Here is a 27,714-nt window from a genome sequence, read left to right as displayed (position 1 = left end):
ATGTGACCGGAACCAGCCGCCTCAGCTGTGGGAGCTGGCAGGAGCGTGGGTGTCCTCTCACCCCGCGGCTCCTGCCCTGGCCAGTGGTGGCCGTTGCTCCTCAGAGCCCAGTAACTGCCGTTTGCAATGGGCCAATCAGGTGCGAGCCCTGAGCTGATTGGTGCTAAAGGGCCCAGTCAGACTTGTGGGGGCGCACCCCGAGAGAGGATGTAAGCCAGGGTCAGAGGGAGCTGAGAGAGCCCCCGAGGGAAGCAGAGATGACTTTATCCCTGAAGAAGAGAGACGACGCCAGCCCCGGAAGGAAGAAGGGGAAGACTCCATTCCTGGCCTCGGAAGAAAGAGGAAAAGCAGCATCCAGCAGCCGCCCTCCGAGGAGGGAAGAGCGGCCAAGGACTCGGTCACACACGGGGCCTGGGGCCTGTCTCTGACCTGGCCTGTGAGGAGCCCAGAGGCCCTGGGCCTGGTGTCTCAAGGAGCTGCTTGTTGCTGGTGTAACCCAACAGCTCGCTCACAAAGCGCTGTGAACACTGGCGTGTCTCTGACACCGCCTCTGTGGACCAGTAGTGGCCATCATTACTGGCCAGTGCTGTCCAGGCCTCCTGGTGACCGGTGGTGGCCATCACTGATGGTACCTGGGTGAGCAGCCACCACCTGTGGATATAGTGAGCTCTCTGTTTCCTCTGTTTGTAAAATCAACCCCATGGTGGTGGCTCCTGGAGCCTGAGGTCTCTGGCAATCGTGCGCGCGGGTGAGAACCCACGGACAGTGACCTGTCCTCTCATCGGGCGCTGTCCTGTGTCAGGCTGTAGCCCGTAGGCCCCTGCCGTGTGGGTGTTGTGTTGCTACAGCCCTTGGTTGTGGTTTTGGGCCTTTTAGGCGGCTCTCTGGCCTCAGAGTGCTGTGCGCCCCTGTTTCAAGAAGTGGTCCTCCTCTCTGCTGGTGTCTCTGCTGCTTTCTGTGTGTTCGCAGCTCCTCGGGGGCCTCCATGTTTCGGGCCGCGGCTGAAGGGCCCCGTCAGTCTGGGGCTGTGGTGAATGGTCTGTACCTGACATCCTCAGACCTTTCCACCCACCTGTTGCCGGCGATGGCGTCACCACCTTATTTAGGGACAGACCCAGGGGACCAGTCCTGGGGGCCACAGTAGACATGGCACCCGCCTCTCCACCCGCGCACCTCAGGAATAAGACTTTGATCTCATTGGGGTCGGACGTAGAACAGAGGAGGCGGCTGCTGTTGGAGGAACCTAGACTTGGGCGAGTAAGGAGAGTTGTCCTTGGCCGCCTCCTAACTGGGAATCGGAAGCCCTCATCGCTTTCATTGCTACAGAACGTTGGATATTTCAGAAATGTTTGCTGCATTTTGTGGGATCGTGATGTGCTTTTCCCGGGCTCTCTTCCATGTGCGATACTGAAATGTTTGATTTTATTGCAGTGAAATAGTTTGCATGCCGGGACGCATTCCCTTTCTGTCATGTCACATCATCCTCTTCATGTGCTCGTGTTTTCTTCTTCGTTGGAGGATTTCGCGAGCCTGCTTATCACCCATGTTGTTCTGAAAGTTCCTGACGATCCCTTTCTGAGGTTTCGACATCTGAATCCTGTGGACGTGCTAGGAACAGCCTCGGGGATGTTCCCGGCCTTGTGTTGAAAAGTACTGAGGGCAGATGGTGTCTCTGTCAAAGTGTGGGAGCCTTTTCAGGAATTTTCTTTACCGCTCAGGTTTTTCTTCTGTGTGTTTGTTGTGCTTGCAGTGGTGTCCTCGGCCGACAGCGCTGTGTTGGTCGCCCAAGGACAGGTGTCCCCTCTCGGCTGTCAGTTACCCTGCCACGTCCATGACCAAAGCCCCAGGAACCCTCCACCATTTGCCTCTTCACCCCTTTTTCTCTTCCCAGCTCCTCCCTTTCTCCTCTGGCAGCCCCAGTGTTGCAGTCAGATGTCAAGGATTTGTTTGGGTTGCTCTGTGTGGCTCTTTCTCTGTCTCTTTATCGTCCACAGATGTGTGCCGTCTTCCGTGTCTGTGTGTCCAGCTCCTGACTTACTCTGCCGTGTCCTGCGTCGCGTAATTCCCTCCAGTCCCACGCACGTTTTCAGAAAACAAGAGTTCATCCTGCTTGCAGCCAAGTCGTATTCCAGTGTGTCTGCAGACCGTGTCTGAATCCACTCCTCTGTTGTTGGGCCCTCAGGATGTTTCCAAAGCTTGGCTTTTACAAGCAGTGACGAAAGGGGTGTGTGTGTCCCGTCAGATGGGGTTTGTGTAGTCTTTACAGAGAGCCCCAGGAGGGGGCTGCTGGGTCTCATGTCAGATCTATTTTTAATGTGTGCAGCGTCTGGTTTTCAAATCAGTGTTTGCCATAACCCATCACTGTCGCCTTAGGGGACGGACACCACCACGCTCTCTGCTGTGTTCAGCAAGAAATACTTTGGTCATTATTGGGTTTCCCGAGAAGTCAGTCACATCCCTTCCCCTAGAGGACGCTTGTAGCCTCACTGGCTGAGCACAGTGTCTGCTGTGTGTTGACAAATGGCCTTCAGGGTCATGTTTGAAGGGAAATAGCTTCAGACACCAGCTTTCTGCCATTTCACCAATGAGAACTCACTGATAGACACTTCTGCACATCACCTCAGGTCTGCAGAGGCCAGGTGGTGACTATTCATGGGATCCTTCTCTCCTGGGTCATCAGAGCGTGATCGCAGAGCCCAGCTTGTCTTGTGTCATGTAATTTCTCTGGGTCACCATTTCGTCCTCGGTTAAAATGTTGCTAATGAAATCTGTCTTATAGCAGTGTTATGAAAGGAAATAAAATGATTTCTAAAGGCCTACAGCACAATAGACCCTAATAAGTAGTGGGTCTCATTTTTTATTTTTTTAGGATTCATTTATTTGCGCATACTAGAGCTGGGGTGTAGGCCAGAGGTGCAGGGGTGAGAGGATTCACTGAGACAGACTGGGGAGCAGAACGGGTGGACTCACTGTAATCCACTGCTGCGGGGAGCAGCGGGCCACACAGGAGAGGTCTGCTGCCATGTGGGTCAGCTCCCTGCCTGGGATTGAAGTGGTGCTGCAGTGGCTGTGGTTTGCTTTATCATGCTGAGATTTAACCCCTTGTGGCTCCAGAGAGGCTCTGGTGGCTCTCATTTCAGAGGGCAGGTCAGTGGGGATAGCAGTGCCTGCTGGGAGGAAGTGAGAGAGAGAAGATTCCACCCAGAGCCTCCAGAGCTTGCAGGACCCCCCCACCCCCTGAATAAGGATTGGAGCCAGATTTTCAGATACTTAAATAATTGGTAAGTTAGTTAGCTGGTTCGCTAATGGACTCGTTTTCTGCTTAGCACATTTGTCAGCTAGTTAACTAGGTGGTGAGGTAGCTAGTTAACTGGTTAGCTAGTAGCAGGTGGTCGGCTAGTTACCTACTTAGTTAGCAGGTTAGCCAGCTAGTTAATTTATTCAGCGGTTAGATAGCTGCTTAGCAAACAGGGTGACTAGTTTACTAGTCATCCAAGTAACTAGCAGGTTAGCTGGGTCATCAACTAGTTAAACTGGTCTGTTATGTTCTCGTGAGTTTGCTAGTCACCTCATTGATCAGTCAGCCAGATGGTTGTTTAGGTAGCTGGCTAGTCAGCTAGTTTAACATTAGCGAGTTACTCAGCAAATTGGCATCCATGAGTGAGCTCATCAGTCAGCTGGTTAGGTAGACAGCTAGTTAAAGTAGTCATCTTGTTGGTTGGCTAGTTAACTTGTCAGCTGTCCCTTTGTATCCTATTTCCATCATCATAGCATCCCAGAGAACCGCGACACTGCTCTAAGATCCCCCACCCTCAGCCCCGGACGCCTCGGGCCATTTTGCTGCCTGTGTGGCTTTGCTGTCTGCAGATCGGCGTAGAGGCGGCGTCAGGCGTGCGGAGCATTTCCCATTGGCTTCTTTCCCTTTGCGGTAGGCATTTCGCTTGGCTCCCCACCTGCTCGTGACCTGGTGACGTCATGCTTGGAGCCGTCATCAGCACTGCACTGTCTGCTTGCACCAGCCTTGTCGCTTCCCCTCCTGAGGGAAATCGCAGCTGCTTCCCGGTTTCAGGCGCGCGTCAAGCCGTGTCAGCATCCGTGGTATCGTGGACGTGAGTTCGCAGCTCCTGTGGCTGAACACCATGGGGCAGAGCCTGGGTCCTGGCATAAGTGTGTTATGATTTCTAAGCAACTCCCAAGCCGTCTTTCAAATTGGTGCCATTATTATTCCCTCTGCAAGATGAGAGCCTCAAGGTCCAGAGCAGAAAAAAACGGAGAAAGAGGCGCCACAAGCCCAGAAACGTGGCTCACTCCAGGAGGTGGGGGTAGAAGGGACGAGCACAGCCATGGACCCACCTGTGGGAACCAAGACCCGGGCTCCCTACCCCTGGCTCCCGAAGCATCACGCGCGAGCAGGCGGCAGCGCGCGTCCACGGGGAAGGACACGGCGACGGGGCCGCGGTGGACTCTCCGTCCCGTTCAGATGCCGCAGGCTCTCCAGGAGGGGCCCTCCCGACAGGAGGCTCTGCGGGGCCGTCTCTGCACGGGCTCCGGGCAGCACCAGTCGGCCACCTTCCTGCCGCACGAGGGTCCTTGGGCGCGGGCGGGCCCGGCCCCGCCCCGGGAGCCCCGCCCCGGGGAGCAGCCCCAGAGGCGCCCAGAGTCACCTCGTCGTCCAGAACCCGCGAGACCCCGAAGATACGCCTGTCCCCGCTCTGAGGTGGGCCCGGGGTCGGCGGCCTCTCCATGCAGGACCTGGGGCGTGAGGATGAGAGAAGCGGGGCAGGGCCTGGGGGTGGGAGACGGTCTAGGAGACCAGCCGGGAGGGACAGAGACGAGGCGACCGACTTTACAGACTAGGCCACGGGCGGGGCGAGGCTGCAGACACCGACGGGCCCCGCCCCGGAGAGGGATGCCCGGGAGGACCCCGGAGGGGAGCCCAGCCTGTCGTGCCACCCCAAGGGGACGGAAGAGGAGGCGTCTTGTCTCGCACTTCAGTCTATTCGTTGGACGCTAAGTCTCCACTGAGAACTAGAGCGTGTTAGATGATGAAAGAGAAGATTTGGGGCCTCCCCTGGTGGCGCAGGCGGTTGAGTCGCGCGCTGTGCAGCTGCCCGCAGCCTCTGCAGCGCCGGTTCGATCCCGGCCGCCAGCGAGGGTCCCACATGGCGCGCAGACCTCTCCTGCCACCCGCTGCTCCCCTCCGCAGTGTACTTCGGTCCTTCTGCCTGCTCTGCTCCCCTCTCTGGCTCTGGTGGATTCTCTCACCCTCCCGTGCTTCTGACTGTGCCCAGTGCTTGTATAAATAAATAAATATTTATTAAAAAAAAAAAAAAACAAGAAAGAACTCAAAGAAACAATCTAATCTTGAAGCTCAAAGATCTAGAAAAAGAACAAAAACCCCAAAACCAGTAGAAGAAAAGAAATAATAAAACCAAAGCAGAAATAAATGAAATTGAAACTAAAAAAAAATCCCAAAGATCAATGGAACCAGGAGCTGGTTCTTCAAAAAAATAAATAAAGTAGACAAAATAGGCTCACAAAGGAAAAAAAGGAGAAAGCACAAATAAACAGGATCATAAATGAAAGAGGAGAAATCACAACGGACCAGCAGAAATCAAAAGAATAATCAGAAACTACTATGAACAGTTATATGGAAACAAGTTCAACAATCTAGAGGAGATGGACAAATTCCTACAACTCTACAATCACCCAAAGCTAGAGAAAGAAGAAACAGAACACCTAAACAGACCAATCACAAGCAGTGAAATTGAAATGGTAATCAAAAACCTCCCCAAAAACAAAATCCCAGGACCTGATGGATTGATAATTTAAGAGCTTCTGCACAGCAAAAGAGACAATAAAAACAAAGAGAAACCCCACCGTCTGGGAGAACATTTTTGCACACAACACTAATGATAAAGGACTGATCACAAAAATCTGCAAAGAGCTGATGAGACTCAACAAAAACTAAGAAAATAATCCAGTCAAAAAATGGGCAGAAGAGCTAAAAAGAAACTTCTCTGAAGAGGAAATGCAAATGGCCAACAGGCATATGAAAAAATGTTCAACATCACTTGTCATCAGGGAAATGCAAATCAAAACTGCCATGACATACCATCTCACACCAGTGAGAATGGCACATATTAAAAACTAGCAACAACAAATGTTGGCGAGGATGTGGAGAAAAAGGAACTCTCCTGCACTGCTGGTGGGAGTGCAAACTGGTCCAACCACTATGGAGAGCTGTGTGGAGATTTCTGGACCTACTAAACATAGAGCTTCCATAGGATCCAGCAATTCCACTCCTAGGTATTTACCCAAAGGACACAGAAACATCCATTCCAAAGAGCACCTGCACCCCTATGTTTATAGCAGCACTGTTTACAATAGCTAAGCTTTGGAAACAACCCAAATGCCCAAAAATAGATGACTGGATCAAGAAGATGTGGGACATAGACACTATGGAATATTACTCAGCATTCAAAAAAGATAAACATATGCCATTTGCAGCAACATGGATGGAGCTGGAAGGGATCAAGCTCAGCAAAATAAGCCAGAAAGAAAAAGAAAAATACCGGATGGTCTCACTCATAACAGGAATCTAGAAAACCTAAATAAGGGACCAGGAAAAAGAATAACTATAAGAAAGTGAAAATCAAAATCAACAAAAAACTACGAACCAGAGACACTCTATGGGGGTTGGGGGGCGGGAGGGGAGGGCTTGGGGTCAAAATAAGGGGTTTTAATTGTATGGGGAATATAAAAATAAAATTTAAATTAAAAAAAGAAAATAAATTAAAAAAAAATCAGTCATTATCTAACACTATACACAAAAATTAATTCAACATGGATCAGTTGGTATTTTCAGTCTATTCTGATAATCACTGACTTTAAATTGGAAAGCTTGGTGATGTAACATTTAATGCCATTATCGGCAACATTGTGATTTAGTTCTATTGCTTTACCATTTGTTTTATGGTTGTTTCTTCTGTATTGTTTTACTCTTTTCTGATTTTTTTTTTGCATTGTTATTCGAATTTTATTTTCATGTGACTACTAGCTTTTTTAGCTTAATCTTTTACATTATTATAATGATTGCTCTAAGGATTACAATAGATATTCTTTTTTTTTTTCCCATTCAACTTGTTTCTAACATTTCATACAAACTGTAGAAAGGAGGTATTCATCTCTTATGCCATAGTAGAAATATTTACCACATACACGTTACCTTATAAGCCCCACAGTCAATGTACATTTGTTTAACTTGTTCTGAACATTGTCCTTTAGAATTTCTTGTAGTACTGGTCTGTTGGAAATGAATTATCTTAGTTTTTCCTCTATTTAGATGTGGATTCATTTCACATTTATTCCTAAAGGGTAATTTTTCTGAATATAGAATTTCAGGTTTTTTTCTTTAATTGCTTTCAGGAATTTGGTTTACTGAGTTCTGATGAGAATCTGTGTTAAATGAATTACTATTTCTCCATCGGGAATTGCTGTTTTCCTTTGCTTGCTTTCAATATTTTTTTTTTCTATTTAGTGTTTGCTGCTTTGACTATGAAGTGACAGGCATGGATTCCTTCCTATTTATCCTGCTTTATTTTTGCAAACTTCATGAATATTTGCATTTGTATATTTCACCATATTAGAAAAATATTGATCATTATTTCTTCAAATATATTGTCGGCCCAATTCACTCATGTTTTCTTCTGGAACTCCAGTTAAATATTTTGCTGAATATTTTGACATAGGTCTACCTATGAGGCTTTTATTTTTCAACTTTTTTCTCTCTAACTTTTCTGACTTTCTCTCATTCAATTAGTTAAATTTAAGTTTTAAATATTTTTGCATTTTGTATTTTCACCTATAGAATAAGTATTTATTTCTTTCTGTTTCTAGATGTCTATTTTCTTTTTTCATTGATTATATACTTTTCCTTACATCTTTAAATATTATTATAATTGCTAGTAAAAATACTTTGCTACTAAATGTAACTTGTGAATTATCTCAGGATTATCTTTCCTCTTCAACATGGATCAAATATTTTGGTTTTCATATGTAGGTAATTTTGTATTATATTTTGAACATTGTTCTGCTATAGATGTTTAGGACTATTTTATTCATTTTAAAACGTTTCCAATTTTGTTGTTATAGATGTTGTTTTGGACTGGAAATGAACTTGTTTTTAGGAATTCAGTTCTAAGTCACATTTTTTTCAAATTCAGTTTAGTCTGTTAGTCCTTTGCTGAAAGCTCTCAGATTGTGTGGTTCAGGAATGAAACATTTGCGCAGAGTTTATACACAAAATTGGGGCACTTATTTTGCTAGGCTTTGCATTTATTGGATGTACCCTCACTTTCAAGATGCTTTTAGTTATCTCAAATTCTATCATCTGCTTTAAGTCACAAGCCTTACGTGGTCTAGCAAAATGTTAGCTACTCTACGGCTAACTTTTACTTAAAACTTAGAAATCAAAAGGCATCCAAACATCTTGTTTCAACATATTTTTACTCCCAAAACAATCTTTCTGCTATAGTGCACTTTAATGTATTTGTTTTAAAGTAATAGTTCCTAGTTTATAGTTCTTAGATACAATTGCATTATGTCCTCTGGGAGATTATTTGATTACAATGGATTACGGCACTAATCTTTATTTTTTTTTTTAAACATAAGCTGTTCTAACTACCCACGAATACTGGAAATTTATTGATGATGTATAATTATTTTACTTCCTTATTTGTTTTTACACGATATAGGATTTCTCGCCACAGGTGTGGCACCATAGTTTTCCTACCATCAAAGCACCCACAGTCCTCCAACCTAGTCTTGTTTTTGTGCTGCTTACCTAGTTGTATAAATGATTATAAATTACCTAGTTCATTTTCTCCCAATATCTTTCAGTAATCAGAGCCTGAGAAATAAAACCCCACAAGGGCAGTAGGAACCTACAACCACATTTAAATATTCAGAGATTCAGAACAATTTTGAGATATACTCTTGCTTTAATTACAATAAAGAACCCTGTAGAAATATGAGCAAATATAGAAGAAAATAGCTTTTTGAGGGTATTTTTGAATTAAAATCCTCTCCCCAGTCACAAGATGTTGAGTATATATTTAAAGGTCCTGTGTCATAGAAGTTATGGTACAGGTCTTTCTTACAAAAAAATTGGACTGTCAATAGGAATGTAACTAGAACCGTGTTTTCTCATAGCACTGATGCTTCTAAACCAATCATCCATAGCACCTTATCAATTTCACTGAAAATGGAATTTGCAGAATGAATTTCTAAAACTAAAGGTTTTGTATACAGTCACAGAAAACAAAAAGGATAGCTTTAGCAAAAGGAATTATTTTCAAAAATAAGTTCTTATTAAACACAAGGATGTTTAAGCTATCCTAATCCAAACCATTATAAGTATATAAGCTCTCCAAGACACAGTACCGGACTGAAGACAGACTTGTGTCTTGTTAAACAAAAGATACAAAGTTTATGCAGACATTATTTGGACTTTTTGGGGAAATACATATGCATATGCACACACACTTTTGTAAATGTGCATAGATTGTCATTGAATATTTTTATGAAAGAATTCTATTAAAAAATGAGTCTAACTAATGTCTGTGTTTCTGACTTTTTCTCTATCCTTGTCATTCTAACTTATCAGTCCTGCTGAGAAGCTTAAACATGAAGGTTTAGTGTTTTACTGAATAAGATTTTCGTTTTTGTTGTTTAACCCAATATGAATTTTTATTAGACACGCTGAATTTTAGTATTGATTTCTCTGCAATTTTCTAAATGAGTTTCTGTCACTGTGGGGTACTATGTATTGCTACCAGATTAGTAGGTAGAGCACAGGTTTATTATTAGACTTCTATAAATAATGCATATTCACTTACACAATATAAGTTAGTGCTGAAAATTATTTTGTAAAAAAAGTGAAATTTTGTGCCTCGCCGGTGGCACAGTGGGTTGAGAACGGTGCTGTGGGACTGTCTGCAGCCTCTGCAGCATGGGTTCGATTCCTGGCTGGTTAGGGAGCTACCCACTTGGCGTGGCAGACCTCTCCTATCTCGCCCACTGCTCCCCTCAGCAGTGGATTTCACTCATTCTGCCTGTTCTGCTCCCCACTCTGTCTCTGGTGAACCCTCTCTCCCTCCCGCACCTCTGGCATGTTCCCCAGTTCTTATATAAATAAAAATATATCTAAAAAAAGTGAAGTTTTTAAGTTAAAGGATATATGATCTCAAGTTGATAGAATGGTGCTGATTTCTTGCTCTCCTAGATCTTGAATTAAGTGTTGGCTAGAACATTCTGGGTAAATGAGACTATAAACCTTTGGTATATCAATATCAGCTTTAAATTTATTATTTTAAAGATTTATTTATTTGTGCCTACAAGAGCTGGGGTACAGGCCAGAGATGCGGGGTGGGGGTGTGGGTGAGAGGATTCACCAGAGACAGACTGACTGAAATACACGGAGGGGAGTGTTCAGGCAGACTGACTGAAATACACTGCTGAGGGGAGCAGTGGGCGACAGGAGAGGTCTGCCATGCCATGTGGGTATCTCTCTGTCCTGCCAGGGATTGAACTTGGGCTGCAGAGGCTGTGGATTGCTTCATAGTGTGGTGCTTAACCCCTTCGCCACGAGGGAGTCCCATCAGCTTTAAATTTAAAGGCTAATTAGTTGGAGAAGTTTCATGAAAACTGGAATTAGGAAGATACTTGTCCAAGCTACTTGATATCCTCATTCTTTTCATTTTGTTTTCTATAAGTCAAATATGACAAAGCTCAGTGATGGTTAGAGTTGAAGATGACTGATTCCTCATATGTAATTTTGTGAGCAATAAAAGCAAATGCCATTCAAATTATAAATTACAATTGAAATTAGGCATTCCCTTGTTTAAAGAACTAATTTGAAATATGATGAGACATTAGATATATAATCACTATATTGGTATTTAGTATGGATAAAAATTAGAAACAAAATAAATGCTCAAAGTTACAATGTTTTAGAAAAAATATTTAATAACACATAACATAATCACAAGATGTTGCTAAATTGAATAGAATACAAATCTGTAGATATAATATTAATCTAATTTGTGGGCCTCCCCTCGTGGCGCAGCAGTTGAGCACTGGGCTATGAAGCTGCCTGCAGCCTCTGCAGCACCGGTTCGATCCCCGGCTGCCGGCGAGGGTCTCATGGTGCACAGACCTCTCCTGCCGCCCTGCCGCCCGTTGCTCCCCCAGCACTGGGTATTTCATCAGTCTGCCTGTTCTGTTCCCTGCTCTATCTCTGGTGAATCCTCTCACCCTCCTGTGCTTCTGACTGTACCCAGTGCTTGTATAAATAAATAAATAAATCTTTAAAAAATATTAATCTAATTCGTAATGTATGAATATTAAAATGAACTATATATAACAGGCTGACATTGTTTAACTCTCCATAAAAATTATATGTGATTTTAAATGTTTTCTTATTTGGCTAAACTATATTTTCTAAGAATAATTAGAATTATTTCTGGCTAATCTATAAGTTCCAAAATTAAAATATTTTTGAATAAGGAAAAGTGGCCATCAAAGACTTTTATTGTTTAGTGCCATTATAGATTTGCCGAATAATTAAGCAGAGGATATATAACGTTTCATATCTAAAAAATCATCAACAAGCCCAAGGCCACAAAATTTCTTTTTGCTATGTTAAATTCTCATTATTTTGTGATTTTGTGTTTTACGTATAGATGTATGACCAGATTTGTGTTAACTTTTATGAAATTTATGTCCATGTCTAGATTTATATTTTTATGTAAAACTATTCCACCACCATTTATTGAAAGGGTTCTATTTTCTCCACTGAATTGCCTTTGCATTTTTGAATAAGAACAACTGAATATATTTGTGTGCCTCTATTTCTAGGCTCCCTGTTTTTATTCACTGGTTTACTTATCAGTTGCTTTGCCAATACCACACTGTCTTGATTACTGTAGCTTTCTACTGAATCTTAAAGGTAGGGAATCACTCCTTTGACATTGTTCTTCTTCAATATTGTATTGACTGTTGTAGGGTCTTTGTCTTTTCCTTTGAACTTTAGGGTTAGTTTGTTGACATCCACAAAATAACTGGCTGAAAATTTGATGGGGACTAAGTTGAATATGTAGATCAATTTGGATGAAAGTGACATCTTTAAAATACTGCATTTTTTTTCTATTTGTGAACAGGAAGTATGTTTTTCTATTTTTCAACTTTTTATTTCATCAGAGTGCTGTAGATTTTCTCAAATGCGTACAGGATCTTCTTCACTGCTCACATTTTGTTAAATTATGCCTAATTATTTCCGTCTCCCACTTCTGTATTACTGGTTTTCAGGTAAACCAGGGAGGGGGTTGATTGCCTCCACCAACAGGATGTAGAATCCCCAGAACCAGAGATGGTTGTCCCAGTGGTAGATCCCAGCTGGGACCGCAACAATGGGAGAATGAAATGTTGGTCTATAAAGAGTGTTTATTGGTAGGACTGCAGCAGGGAACTCCCAAGCAAAGAAATTTCAGTAAAATTCTACAGCTTGAACATAGAGATAACAAGGATCCATCAGAGTTCCTTGAATGAATTATCCAGAGATGTACCACCCACCCGGATATAAATCCAGATGCCCCAGCAAATGCTCATCTGATCACTATGGCGTTCATGACACATAGTGCCCTAGATATGAGGAGAAAGTTAGCAAAGGTGGATGGTGTCACAGAGATGAGTCCATCCCAATCGGTAGACTTGGCATTTCGGGTTTATAGTAACAGAGAGGACAGGAGACCGAAACCTGGATGCTTTTTGTACAGAGGGAGCACAGGACAGAGGTTCAGAGAAACAGTGACAGAATGGGGAGAGCATCCCAGGAGAAGTGAACCCCTGGGGCGAGATCAGTGTACTTACTGCAGAAGAGGGACATTGGAAGTACAGTTGTCCCAAATTACAGGTAAATAGGAGACAAAATAATGACAGAAGGCAGGAAAGATGGCTGATGACACCACAACATGATGATTCATACAAGGGTTCCAGGAGAGAATACTGATGGAGTGCAAGGTTCTGGAACCAGGATAGAGGAAAGGAGACAAATGATAGCACAGAGTAGAGGCTCAGACGAAGACAGGAGGGAATATGGACAGAGTAGAAGGAATCAAGAGGCAATTACAGAGGAGAGGAGACAGATGGTAGTACATGGAGAAGGTTCAGATGAAGAATAGGGGGCCCAGGGGTGCCACTAGATCTAAAAGAGCCCCAGGAGGAACTGACCCAAAGACAAAAACCCACTGGTCTTGTAAACCCATTGGGGACCCGAAATATTTAAAAAAAAGAGAAAACTTATGTTACTCTCTTGTCTTCTTTTCCAGCTACTGTAGCAGGATAATCCAGGACTCACTTTCTGAAAAAACTCAGAGATGACAAATACGCTTTAACCAATCTTCCTTTCAAAGTTTAGGAGATAGGAAATAACATCTGAAGTCATGCAGTTTTGCTGGCAGTACTTTCTCTTTAATAATTTAATTTTTATTACCTAGAAAGGCCTTCAATCTTGATTTTGGTAGTTCCTTTTAACCTTTGCCTTTTTTTTATCTTTGAGGTTTTTTGTTTTGTTTTGTTTTGGTTTTTTTGCTTGTTTTTGTCATCTTGGCCTATGAGTGAAACTAAAGAGCTGTCTTTAGTTATCTACAGTCTATATGTTGTATGTCTTGTGTCCTTGCTTTGGCCTCTAGTGGTTTTAAAATTGGTATAGATGGTGCCTATAGACATTGGAAAAAAAAAATCTCCATGCTCTGCTCCCCGCTCTGGCTCTGGTGAATTCTCTCACCCTCCCGCGCTTCTGACTGTACCCAGTGCATGTATAAACAAACAAATAAATAAAAAACATGCCTAAAAAAAAAAAATCTCCAGTTATGAGGAAGAACTAAAGGTTATGGTTTGAGTGTCGACATTGTATTACTGACCTGAACTGGAGCTTTCATAGAGATTAAATATTGTTGTTCCTGCTGTTTTTCTGATATCTATGACAGCTTCCTAGAAAATCAGGCCTCCCCTGGTGGCTCAGTGGTTGAGTGCTGGGCTGCGAAGCTGTCCGCAGCCTCTGCGGGCACAGTTCGATCCCCGGCCACCAGTGAGCGTCCCACATGGTGTACAGACCTCTCCTGGTGCGCCCGCTGCTCCCCTCAGCAGTGTATTTTGTCAGTCTGCCTGTTCTGTTCCCTGCTCTGACTGGTGAATTCTCTCACCCTCCCGTGCTTCTGACTGTACCCAGTGCTTGTAGAAATAAATAAATCTTAAAAAAAAAAAAACTGTCTTAAAAAAAAAAACGTTCCCAGAAATGTAAATTGAAGTAAAATTTGGTAGTCTGTCATTTGGTTGATAAAAGGAAATTTTGTGGAACCTCAGTAGAGCACCTGAGACACTCCACAAAATTTCTCTTTTTCTTCTGGGGAGAATTTGTCCTATTTGGTTTCCTCAGTAAAGAAAACTGGAAGGGAAGCATCATCACTTGGCAAAATGATAAAACTTCGACATGTACAGAAATGTTAACACTGTTTTCTGAAACTTGTGTAAAACCTTTCATTACCTATGTATGTCAATTGCCTGTGTTGATTGTTGTCCCACAATACTGTGTATGTCAATGGTTTGGTATCTGCAGAAATTGTTTTTGGAGAAAAAGACCCCACAGGATTCCAATTAATGGAACTTTGACAGTGAGAATTTCATACAAAGGACTGAATAGACTGGTGAAGAGAAACCTGATTTTTACTAAGTTTTGGTTGAAATAATGCTGGTAATTTTGTTTGCATTTTGTTTTGATTCAAAGGAAATTTTCTCATTTTGACCAACCGGGATAGGCAGCGATATTGCATTGTGTTTCCCAGCAGAGTAACTTGTGCTTGCGTTTTCTCTCCCCTTGATACCAACACAGTATGAAAAATAGTGGTAGTAATTTTCAGTGCTCATGGCAGAGTATTTTTGCCTAACTTCAATGGGGAATTTTGCTTAAACTAGAAAATTGGAAACATGTTCCACTGAGTGGCTTTGATTGGAATTCTTCCAGGCAGTTGAATTTGAGCTGAACCAGGAAGAGAACCTGCTCTTTTGTTTGTAGGGTTCCAGAGTCCTCCAGAGATGGTGAGGAAGCTGCCTCCATTGGCAGGACTGGACGCCCGGGAAAAAGCAAAAGACCTGGTAAACCTTGAGACGAGGACACACCAGGTGGACTCTGGAGAGACCAACTTCGTTCCTGCGCAGACCAGATGTCAAGAGTTCACTCTGATCCTATGTGGGGTATTCCAGCACAGCCCGCTAAAACTGCTGTTGGTTATGCTGTCCGATGTTTTATGCAAAAATAGGATAAATGGTTTAAAAGTAGATTTAGGTTTTTTGGTTTTTTTTGTTCTTGCTAAACAGCCATCTGTGTTTCTCCATCATAACTTCTTTTAAGTTTGTGGCCTTTCCTGACTCATCTTGCAATGTTTTCCAGAGAACTTGCCCACGTGGAAGAAAATGCACACCACATAATGACTTTTTATTTCCCATGAATCCCTAATCAGGTTCCTTTGTTCACAACCAAGTAGTTAAAAAAAAAAAAAGATTTAGTTTGCAAATTTTCACTATATTGTTGGATAAAGTTGGGGTCAAGGTGGACTAGAACTTTAAGATCAGTTAATCAGTTTTTAAGATTTTTTTTTTTCTTCTTCTTGTGATTTTGATATTTTTGCTGTTTTGTTTTGGCTAGTGCCTCCCGATGATTTTCTTTTGGCATGGACTTAATTCTCTTCCAGGAATAGAGGACTTTTGTTTGCCACACTTGACGAAACCTGGAGACTGGTTTTTGTTCTAAACTGGAACCCTGAGAAATTATCATCTGAGCCTGAATCCCAGCATATACACATCTGACCTTCAGCAACATAGAAATGGGGGCAAAAAATGAAAGGGGGGAATTGTTGGGGAGAAAGGACGCCCTGAACAAACTCCACTACACAGGTTTATGTGGACTCCTCCCCCCCACTCCAGACTAAACACCGGGAACTACAAATCCCATAATGCAAACTTCATGGAAGGAAGGATTGGAGGGAGCTGAGGGTGGAGTTAAACAGGCCCGGTTTAACCTGATAGGTGGACCTTGGGGGTTCGCTTGGCATTTCGCCAGCTCTCTGTATGCCGTGTGGGCCCCGTGTGCCATGAGGGACTCCAGCTCTATGGAGCTAGTAGGATGCATTCACCAATTTATCTCCCTCTCCTGGAGTTCTTCATTCCCCCTTCTTTTGTAAATAAACCATTTATGAACCTTTCTGTGTGTCTGTCTGCAGTTCAGTCTTAAGTTGTCCGGTGAGGACCCACAGTCAGGCAACCCATTTTATATCAGCGTTACCCTGTAACATGAATCACAGGGAGGACACAAAAGGGGGAGCGTGATGGAACTCATCACTTCATTGAGAACTCACTCAGTATGTTTATGATTTGCATGGGAATATTAAGGCTGAGTTAAAGAACAAAACAGTCAGTATAGGGAAAGAACAAATGGTGTAGTTGATTTATGCCAAAAACTCAAGGTACTACGGGGAAATAGATGCTTTACATACGGAGGGTGTTTAGTGGCATGGCAGTTGTTAATCGACTGATATTCGCATTGCGCTCCGGAGTATCTAGGTGTTAGATTTTACTAGGAAGGCGGGGCGGGGCGAGGGAGGAGGGGCGGGGCGAGGAGGAGCGGGGCGAGGGAGGAGGCGGGGCGAGATCTGAAGCACAGAGCATAGTGGAGCAGCAGGCACAGAGAGGAGAGACCTTCTGCTGCACCACAGGCGCTCTAGCTCCATGCCCCCTTGCGGGGCTAACTCCCATGCTCCTTGCGGGTAGCTCCCTGGTCGGGGCTCGAACTCAGGCCGCAACGGTGAGGGCACTGAGACTAACCCCTAGGCCATCCTGGAGGCCCCGCCAGAGGCTTAGTTAAATGGAGCCTTTAACCTTTATTAGGCAGCTTCAGGAGAACTACTGACAGCTGCTCCTCCAGCAAGTCAGAAGAGACTGCGGCTGCCCTTCCCTTCCCTCAGTGATCATCACTGTCTCCTCCTCGGGCCCGTGGGTGCTGAGGGAAGATGGCTTTCAGCGGCACCTCCATGTCTTCATCGGTGACAAGAGGGGGCAAAGTATGGGGATTTTTCAATTCTAAAACAAGTATTTTTCATGGATGAATCAGAAGAAAAACCTACACAGTTCAGAAAGTAATCAGGATTGTACTGATCCTGAAAGATTTCTTTGGTGATGATCATGTGTAAAATCAATATTTAAAAGTTTCTAGAGGGCCTCCCCGGTGGCGCAGCGAGCGCTGGGTTGTGAAGCCTCTTGGTTCGATCCCCTGCTGCTCCCCGCCCACCGGAGGAGGGTCACATGGCGCGCGGACCTCTCCTGCGCCCGCTGCTCCCCTCAGCAGTGTACTTCGGTCCTTCTGCCTGTTCTGCTCCCCGCTCTGGCTCTGGTGAGTTCTCTCACCCTCCCGCGCCTCTGACTGCGCCCAGTGCATGTATAGAATAAATAAAATATGTGCCTCTTTAAAAAAAAAAAAAAATGTTTAAAAAAAAAAAAAAGTTTCTAGAGATTTAAGTCTGCAGACTTCTGATGTCCTCATAAAATAATGAATGCTCTGAGCGAGCTGAAGAGACTCAAAAAAACAAAGTAAATAATCCATTCACAAAATGGGCAGAAGAGCTAAAAAGAAACTTCTCCAAAGAGGAAATGCAAAGGGCCACCAGGCATATGAAAAAATGTTCAACATCACTTGCAATCAGGGAAATGCAAATCAAAACTACCATGAGATACCATCTCACACCAGTGAGAATGGCAGGTATTTAAAAAACTAGCAACAACAAATGTTGGCGAGGATGTGGAGAGAAAGGAACTCTCTGCACTTCTGGTGGGAGTGCAAACTGGTCCAACCACGATGGAGAGCTGTGTGGAGATTCCTCGACCTGCTAAAGACAGAGCTTCCGTAGGATCCAGCGATTCCACTCCTAGGGTGTTTACCCAAAGGACACAGAAGCATCAATTCCAAAGAGCACCTGCACCTCTATGTTTACAGCAGCACTGTTTACAATAGCGAAGCTTTGGAAACAACCCAAATGCCCAAAAATAGATGACTGGATCAAGAAGATGTGGGACATAGACACCATGGAATATTACTCAGCATTCAAAAAAGATAAACACATGCAATTTGCAGCAACATGGATGGCGCTGGAAGGGATCATGCTCAGCGAAATAAGCCAGAAAGAAGACGAAAAACACTGGATGGTCTCACTCATAGCAGGAATTTAGAAACCTAAATAAAGGACCAGGAAAAAGACAAATTATAATAAAATAGAAATCAAAATCAACAAGCAACTACAAACCAGAGACACACTATGGAGGGAGGGAGGTGAGGAGGGATTAGGGTCAAAATGAGGGGGGTGGGAATTGTATGGGGAATATAACCAAGATGAAAATGTATACATTGTACAAAAATGAAAAACGATGTAAAAATTATATAAAATTAAAAAAAAAAAAACCAAAAAAATAATGCTCTTAGCGGCTGGGTTACATGCACTGCATGGTAGCCTGAGAGTGAGCAGACACCGGGGGCGAAGTAGGTCCTTGACTGTGTCACTATTGCTGCTTAGTGACAAGAATTCCCGCCGCCTTCTGACAACGGACAATCTTTCATACACAACATCTGCGTTTTCAATCAGCACCTTGAGGGCCTGGAGCATCAAGCTAGAAGCTCTTACAGGCTGTCCTTTTGGGGTTCTGTGGCGGCTTCCTAACATGGGCGTGATTGATGAAATCACTGGCCCTTGATGATGATCTCAAGCTACATCCTCGCCCCCTCACAGGAAATACGTACTGATCTCTCCCTCTTACACTGGTATTGTGTACCTTTGACAAATACATACCTATTAGATCAAATACGCATAAAAAATATTTTATTTACTGATGTTTATTTTTCCTTTATTTACCTACATTTAATTTAGTTTATGACTATACAGTATATAATTTATGACTATATAATTCTCCTTTCTGAAGGGATTCTCAGCATAAGCTGAACCATGATTATCTATTGAGTCAATAGATTGGACAGACACAGCAATCTTTGATGGTGTGATAAAAGTGAGATATTTGGAATCAAGTAAAAACAAATCTGTAAGGCACAAGTAAGTGACACAAACAGATGTTGACTTTCCTTGTTGTACTGACTCTCATCTCTTAATTCACATCTCTGGGCCTCATGAGGGGCTACACAAAACCAATGAATGAAAAGAACTCAATTCTGAGAGATAACTTTGCTAGCAGAAAAATGACCCGCTGCCACAATGTGGCGCCATTGCTGCTGCTCTGCAATCTCTCAATAAACACATCTGCAATTGTGCACTTATTTTTTCTCTGTATTTCTATATTTTAAAAATACATTGTTGTACATCCTTGTTAGTTCTTTGTTAGTGTAGGATTTCTCCCCTCAAGTGTGGTCGCCATAGTTAACCTACCAGCAAAAGACCTGTAGTTCATGACCTTAGTCTATCCTTTGCACTTGTTTTCTTCACGTTGTATAGAAGAAATGGATTAAGTAGAAGACGTCATACATTTCTGGGCATTAAAGAATAGTTTGAGTGGTTGTTCAGAAACCTAGAAAAAAATAAGATCGAAATACTGAGGATAAGTAAGCTTGGATGAAAGATAGGTGTATATGATGAAGTAACTTATATCTTGAAAACCAGGGAGTCATTTTGTGGCAGCTGATTTTATCAGAAGGCTTACATCTTGGAAGGTGCAGTGATTTATCTCTCCATATCCTCCAGATATTTCTTAGCTCGTAAGTGTCTTCTAGTACCACCGTCTGAAAATTACAGAAGCTTGGTTAACAACATGGGAATTCACATTGCATTGCCTTAGACTAAAAAGAATAATTTGGACTAATAGGCATATAGCAATCATTGGTGTGACATATGCAGGACCATCAAGAAAGTCCAGACTAATAAGAATACAGAATGATCAATTAAACCAGCAAAGGGGCTGGCTGGAGACAGTACCCTGAGGAGCTGAGCACAGTATATAAAACTAAACTATTGGGCTATTTATGGTGCTGTATCCCCAGCAGCTAGACTACATGTGTCTGAGAGTTAAGGAATAGAAGTATGATGAGCTCTAGTCACCATCATTCATACTGACTACTTAATGTAATTTACACTTCTCATCTGTAAAAGTTAATTTCACTGGAATAAAAATCTTGCCTCCATGGGGTGGGGGTGGGAAAATGATTTTACAAGACATTACAATGAGAATACCACTAAAGTTAAAGATACAAAGGGCTACATATTTTGTGCATTAATGCTGGCATGCTAAATAGGCAAATAAAAGATTTTATCTATTGATGATGATCTAGTTGCCATAATTGTTTGATTAGTAATGATCCTGCTCACTGTGACAGGTGGGGGAACTCACATTGTGAGTAGGAAGAGCTATTTTACGACCTGAGGGACGCCTGATACTTATATGCCTGAAATAACTGAACACTGGTATTTGTCACAACCATAACCCGATGGGTATATCCCAACTAAGTCTTCCCAAGAGGCAATCAATGAAGACCGGTAGAAGACTGGCTGAAGCACAGCGGTACAAAGTAGAATGAGTGGGAACGGAGAAAAATGATGTCAATTATGGCAAAGTTTCAACTGGAGCAGAGGGGGCTGTGTCTGCTCCGCTGACACTCTTCTGCAGCGACCTTTGTGGTGATCGAGGCACTGTACAACTATGTCGGTCGTCTGATTTAATATGCACGGTATGACAAGGGAGCGAGCAGTGTTGGTCTATGTTGAAAACATCATGTCCCCGCCTCTTAGCTCTGTTTCAGCTGCTGGGTTTGGGGGAGGTTGTTTTGTGTGTGTTCGCTTGTTTGGTAATTAGAAAACGTAGGATGTCTCTTGTGTTGAGGAAGGCAACCACGAGAATGTGAGCACTTGTTGATTCAAAGTTGGACCTGGGATATTAAAGGCGCTGTACCTCTTCTCCCATCAGTATACATTCTGTTTGCCTTCCTTGCTCCTAGAAGCTGCCCAAGGACATATGACTGAAAAAGAAAAATGTTTAGACAATTTAGACAATACAGGTGATGACATAAACTTTTCAGTTTCGGTGATTACATTAACTTTTCAGAAAACTCCTTGTCTTGTAGCTGACCAAGACAAAGTTTTGTAAGTACGTACCATTCATTATTAAAAATGCCACCTACCAATATTCTAAGATCTTTCCAGGCCCTCCATGGATGGCAGTGGTTTCATATCACGCTTAAAAAATCTCCTGAGGTTGTGACCTGTGACACAAGCACAGAGAATTTGCAAAACTATGAGACATGGCAATATGGATGGGTACAAAATGAAATTGTTTCTACGTTTTCTTATATTTTTGGCATTTTCAAAGTTGTGAACAGTAAACTTTATATCTGTTCAAAACTTGTTAGGAAATTATTTTACTAAACATTTCAACTATAAAGACTCATACAGTTGGAAAAGTTATATAGTGATCTCTTGAATAACCAACATTTACCCCTATAAAAAATTCTGGAATGAACATAAAGGATTACACACTGATTTCTGACATCTTACGTTTTTCTCTAACCACTGAGAACAGAATGATTGTACGACTCCAAGACCATCCTCCAGGTTGTAACCTATGTGACTTTTCTGTCTGTAATTGTGTAACGAGAAAAGCCATCTACCAACATCTGTTTTGAAGAATCCATAGCTCTTAGCTTTATATCATTATCTTCCTAGCAAAAAACCTGAGTATTTCAGGACTATTAAAATTATAGCTTTAAACACATTACCAAACCACGATTTAAGGTCTGCTAACACCTATGGGAATACAATTGGCTCGAGTTTTCCAGTTGAGATCATGGTCAGAGGTGTGATACATGCCAGAAACCTCAGAAAAACACATATCCACACATCAGTCCACCCTTTGCCACAAGGAAAAAAAAAAAAAAAGGAAACAGAAGACTAGCAACTGTCCACCTTCTCCTAAAGTCAAGGCATTACCAGTTCCTCTGTGCAGACTAGGTTGTCAAGTTCCATGTCTGAATACACAGAAATGCACAGGTCATAGGTGAAACACAGCAGCAGACAACCTGTTTTAAAGAGCAGGTTCTCGTGGCATTCTCTTTGTACTAGATTTGACCATTATTAAGTCCCAAAATATCCTAAAATATAACTGTCCAAAATTCTTCAAAGCATATCCTTGAGGAAACTGGAATGTATCACTGTTTCTCACTAAATGAAAACTTGAAATAGAAGTAAAAATAGTCTTCTACTTCAAGATATCATAGAAATTAATTTGTCGATGTCATTCACTGTGAAGTTTCAACACCATTTGAATAGACTTTGAAAAATTTTATTATCATTTATAACTTTGGGGAGAAAAGCTACAGAGAATCAGATTAAACATTACAGCCATTGTTTTAAAACGCTCATTATTGTATCATTCTGCCCTGATATTATCTAATCATTTTATTATTTTTACTAACATGAAAAGGACCTATGAACATATGAGTCAAACCAAAGCTAAACTGTGAATAATAAAACAAAGTTAAACATTAGGTCTTCCCACATGCATAACTCTTACTCTCTCTACTTGATATTATTTGTCTTTTCTTTCATTTTTGAAAAGTTTTATGAGATGTAATGGATATAAAATAAGCTCTGCATTTTGGCCAATTTTATTGAGGTGTAATTTACATAGCACATCATTGTTTATTTATTATCTTAATGATTTCATATATGTGCACATTGCATAATGATTACTGCAATAGATTTAGTTAACCATCCTCACCTCATATAGTCACAATTGTTTTTTCCTTGGGATGTGAACTTTTAAGAGCATGTTTATCAGCTCTTCAGTATACACTAAACCACTGCCAACGATAGTCACCGTGCTGTTCATTAAATGCCCAGAACTTATCTATCTTATGACTTGTACCTTTTGATCATTACCATCCATTTTTCCCACCCCTAGTCAATACCCCTACAGTATTTGAAAAACTATGACAAGTGGCAATATCGGTGGGTACAAAATGGAAAATTGTTTCTATGTTTTCTTATATTTTTTGGCATTTTCAAAGTTGTGAACAGTAAACTATTTGTATCTGTTCAAAACTTGTTAGGGCATTATTTTACTAAACATTTCAACTATAAAGACCCTAATCAATACCCTAGTCAATACCCCTGGCAACCACCAATATTTTCTCTGTTTACGAGTTTGGGTTTTTTGGCATTCCACATTAAGTGAAATCATACAGTATTTATCCAACTATCCATAAATGAACACTTAGGTTGATTCCATGTATTGACTGTTGTAAATAATGATGCAGTGAACAAGGGGAACAGATACAGTGATTTCATCCATTTGGATATGTACCCAGAAGAGGAATTGTTTGTGAGATTGAACATATTGTATTTTTCAAGGAATTGGTTCATTTCAGGATTATCCAATTTGTGGACAGACTTGTTTATAGTTTCTTCTCCTTCTCTTTCTTCTTCTGTAATCCTTTACAATTATATGGAACTTGTGACACTTTATTTTCTCAAGTTAGCAGACTGTGCCCTACTCTTGTCTTACTGAATCTTGTTAGAGCCTTATACATTTTACTGATCTTTTTAAAGAAATAATTTTTGTCTCCATTTATTTTTTCCATTAATTTCCTGTTTCCAGTCTCACAAATGTCTGCTCTAGGCATTATTATTTATTTTCTTCTACTTGCTATGGCCTTACTTTTGTCATCTTTTTCTAGTTTCCTAATGTGGAAACTTGTATTATGCATATTACATCTTTCTTCTTTTTATATCAATTCAAGGCTATGAATAGCCCTTGGTACACTGGATTCTCTATATTCCACATATTTTGATAAGTTGTGTTTTCATTTTTGCCCAATAAAAACTATTTTTTACTTTCTTTTGAGATTTAATACACAACAATAAGTAAATAATTAAATAAGTAACTGGGGTGTAGGTCAGAGATGAGGGGCTGAGAGGATTCACCAGAGACAGAGTGGGGAGCAGAACAGGCAGAAGGACCAAAATATACACTGCTGAGGGCAGTGGGGCACCACTGGAGAGGTCTGCTGTACCTTATGTGAGTTAACTCCCTGGCAGGGATGGAACTCAGCCCCATAGGGGTGATAGGGCTGAGATTAACCCCTAGGCCACCAGAATGGGCCCACCTGCTGTTGTTAGATGAAAAATTCTATAGCTATCCAATTAATTGACACTACTGTTGAGTTCCACTATGTCTTCACAGAGTTTTTCCTCTGGATTTGTCCAGAATGGGTGTGATGGGTGTAGAAATATCCAACTCTGTCAGTAGATTCATTTATTTCTCCTTGCAGTTCTTTCAGTGCGCTTGATTCTCATTGATTTTATGCAGTGAACTTTTCAATCTCAGACATAGCAATTTTCATCTCTTGAATTTTAATGTGTGCCTCTTTTATATAGTCTATATCTCCTCTTAATGTCAATCTATTCTTCGGCTTCTTGAACACACAGAATTCAGCAATAATATTTGCTTTCATGTCCTAGTTTACTAATTCTGCCACTAATGTCATTTCTGGGTCTACTTCAATTGATCGATGTTTGTGTTTTCCTCTTTTTTAAAAGGTCTCGTAATTTTTAATTGGATGGCAGGCATTTTAGATTTTCACATTGTTGGGTACGGTATAGATTTTTGTTTTTACAAGCATTATTGAGTTTTGTTCAGAAACATGTTGAAGTTATCTATTAACATGTTGATCCTTTGGGTCTTATTTTTAGGTGTTACTAAGTGGTAGCAGAGTTGATTTTCCTGAAGTCAATTTTCCCTCATGGTTATTTAGGTTGAAGATGTCAAATGCACATTTCAGAGAGTGGGAAGATCGTGTTGTCATTCTTCCATCTCATATAACACTTAATCATATGAGCCCATGAAGAATGACACAGAGCAGTGTATTTCTGCAGACAGTAGTCCCCATTCAGTGTTGATTAATATTTAAATTCTTTTTTTAAGGCTTATTATGCATACAAGAACTCGGGTACGGGTCAGAGGCATGGGGGCTGAGAGGACCCACCAGAGACAGAGTGGGGAGCAGAACAGGCGGATTGACTGAAATACACTGCTGAGGGGAGCAGCAGGTGAGACAGGAGAGGTCTGCTATGCCATGCGGGTAGCATCCTGGCTGGGGACTGAATGAATGCAGTGCTGCAGTGGCTGAGAATAGCTTCATAGTGGTGCAACTTAACCCCTTGCACCACCAAGGAGGCCCCCGACGTTTAAATTCTTAATGTTTGACCCATGTTGTCATTTGCTTAATGCTTTGTGGTGGATAGATATAGCTAAAAATATCCAAAGGGCTGACTTGGATAACCTAGAAATAGATTACAATATCTAAAAACTGACTGATTTTTTCATACTGGTTAAAGTGCTTGACTCTTGCTAGAAGCAGATTTCCATGTTTTAAAAATAAAATGCAGATTTTAATATTGCTCTGAAATCTCTGACACTATTTTATATGCCAAATGTGCTTGCTTTTTATATTGCAAATTTCTAAAATTATTCTGTCATTTTGCAGTCAAGGATATATCTGTGTAGTGTAATATAATCACAAACTAGCTAAAGACCAGGCCCATCATGTCGTCCTATTATTCTGTATGTAGGTTTAGGTTACTTCTAATGAAGAGATTAATTCCACATATTCAAGTTAACAGATATTTATCAGGCAGGTTTATGGGATGGAAATGCTTACAGATCATCCAATGCTTACAGATTGGAGAGTGGTATGAAATACACTTGTAATATATTTTCTTAGTTATTTTTATCTGTTAGGCTTATAGACCTATAAATAAAAGTGGTGGGTTTCCCAAAGGAATTAAGATTCAGCTTATGAGTTTATTTTATGTAGCCTTCATTCTACCTGTACAACACCTCAAGTCCTAACACAGGCAAATATAAAGCAACATCCTATCTTATTTTATTAGTGTATTTTACAACAATTGTGCTGCTGCACCTCCCCCTGCAGTGACCTTTAGGGCTAATGGCTTTCACCAGGGTCCCTAGGTCCGGCTGGGCAAGGAACCAGCGCGCAGGGGAGTACAGCAAAGTTCCCTGAAGACATAGATGAGACAGACCTATCAAAAGATAACGACCACCAGGAGCCACCACAAAAATGCTGACCAAAAGGAGCCTTATCTCGTCTCCTCAGACCTACAAACTTTATCCCTTCACTCTCTTTCTAAAACTTCTTCCTTCTCCTCTGTAAAGGTCATTGATTGCTAAATTAAAGAAACATATGAAATCTAGTAACAAGGATGACTCAAATGAAACACCACTAAACCTTGTGTAACAACAAAATTGTTAGTTCAATAATTGCTCTGTTATATGTTAAAATTCCTTAGCTTTGATCCCTAATGAAAAAATGTTATTACATAAAAAATAATAAGTGCACCTGTTATAATTAATAATGATTAAGGAATTTGGTGGTTAGCTAGAAAAAAATGTAATTATATAAAACAAAAGACAAAACTAATGGTCTGACTGCTTAGGAATGTGCCTAGATCCAAATGTAACTCTGGACATAAATCACTGCCTTGTCAATGATAAGTTAAACCTATGAGCCAACTGCTTTAGTTCACTGATAACCGATCCTATGCCTTTAGAAAAACATAGATACTGGCCACTAACTTAAATAAAATTACACTCAGATTTCCACTTTCTTGAGGTGTGTCTGTGTGTCATTTATTCACCGAATCCCTGACCACCCTGCGCAGTCTCTCAACCCTGAGAGGGCCTCCTCGTTCACTGCTGTGCTGGTCCGCGGCATTGTGCAGATATACAAGTTTCAGAGATCAAAAACACCCAAGGTCTTTAAGACTTTACCTTCCTGTAAAATGCTTTTTGAAACCTGGTTCTGCCTTCCAATCTATAAATACAGCACTACCCTGGAGGAACAACGATTTATCTCTTCTCAATTTACAAGTAAATCCACTGTTAACCCACTTCACCTCTTGACCAGTAAAGGGCTGATTTATGATTGAAGGTCAATGAGTCTATCTGAGGCCATTTCTATAAGGTCAAGAAAAAAAGTACAGAAAAACTAGTACATTGCGGGGCTCCCGGTGGGCGCAGCGGTTGAGCGCTGGTTGCGAGCTGCCGCAGGTTCTAACAGTGCCGGTTCGTCCTGGCTGCTCCCCAGCCACCGGAGGAGGGTCCACATGGCGGCGCAGACTCTCCTGCCCGCTGCTCCCCTCAAGCAGTGTACTTCGGTCCCATCTGAATGCTCTGCCCCCGCTCTGGCCTGGGTGAATTTCCTCTCACCCTCCATGCTTCTGACTGTACCCAGTGCATGTATAAACAAAACAAACAAACAAATAAATAAATAACTGCTCTATTAAAAAAAAAAAAACTAGTAATTGTGCATTGTTTAATGCAAATTAATGAACTGAGCTGCATTATACTACATCACACATCAATCCTACGGAACCATCTGACAATGCGAAACATATGTCTATGGTGAGAATGATGCAAAAAGCAGCAATTACTTATTCCTCAAAAGAACCTTGGTCAAGAGGATTGGCAAAGGTCAGCATGGCACACTTGTCTTCTAATAATTTGCTGAATTCCCATTTATAAATAACTACTCATCCA

At 41.8% G+C, this 27,714-nt stretch overlaps 1 protein-coding gene and 1 long non-coding RNA gene across 4 annotated transcripts in view; one reads left to right on the top strand and one right to left on the bottom strand.

Moving 5' to 3' along the window:
* The window catches only part of LOC119251631 (zinc finger protein 420-like), a 257,400-nt gene that overhangs the window by 154,681 nt on the left and 75,005 nt on the right, over positions 1-27,714 (top strand). For 2 of the 3 annotated variants that reach the window (XM_054698257.1, XM_054698268.1), the window contains one exon: positions 15,134-16,125. The exons of the other annotated variant lie outside the window; for it this stretch is intronic. In XM_054698257.1, coding sequence (XP_054554232.1) covers positions 15,134-15,160 — 27 coding nt within the window. In that variant the 3' untranslated portion in view covers positions 15,161-16,125. Of the gene's footprint in view, positions 1-15,133; positions 16,126-27,714 lie in introns of those variants that run through there. 3 annotated transcript variants of the gene reach the window in all.
* On the bottom strand, positions 18,711-21,291 carry LOC129146360 (uncharacterized). Its single transcript, XR_008552972.1, has 4 exons — positions 21,255-21,291; positions 21,052-21,118; positions 19,810-19,888; positions 18,711-19,677 (listed from the first exon to the last, which is right to left on the bottom strand). It is a non-coding gene; the product is annotated as an uncharacterized LOC129146360 (long non-coding RNA).

Source organism: Talpa occidentalis, unplaced genomic scaffold (assembly GCF_014898055.3).
Source record: "Talpa occidentalis isolate TD23 unplaced genomic scaffold, MPIMG_talOcc4v2.1 talOcc4.2, whole genome shotgun sequence".
NCBI lineage: Eukaryota > Metazoa > Chordata > Mammalia > Eulipotyphla > Talpidae > Talpa > Talpa occidentalis.
The sequence above is the reverse complement of the archived record's forward strand: the minus strand, read 5'-3'. Positions and strand labels throughout refer to the sequence as shown.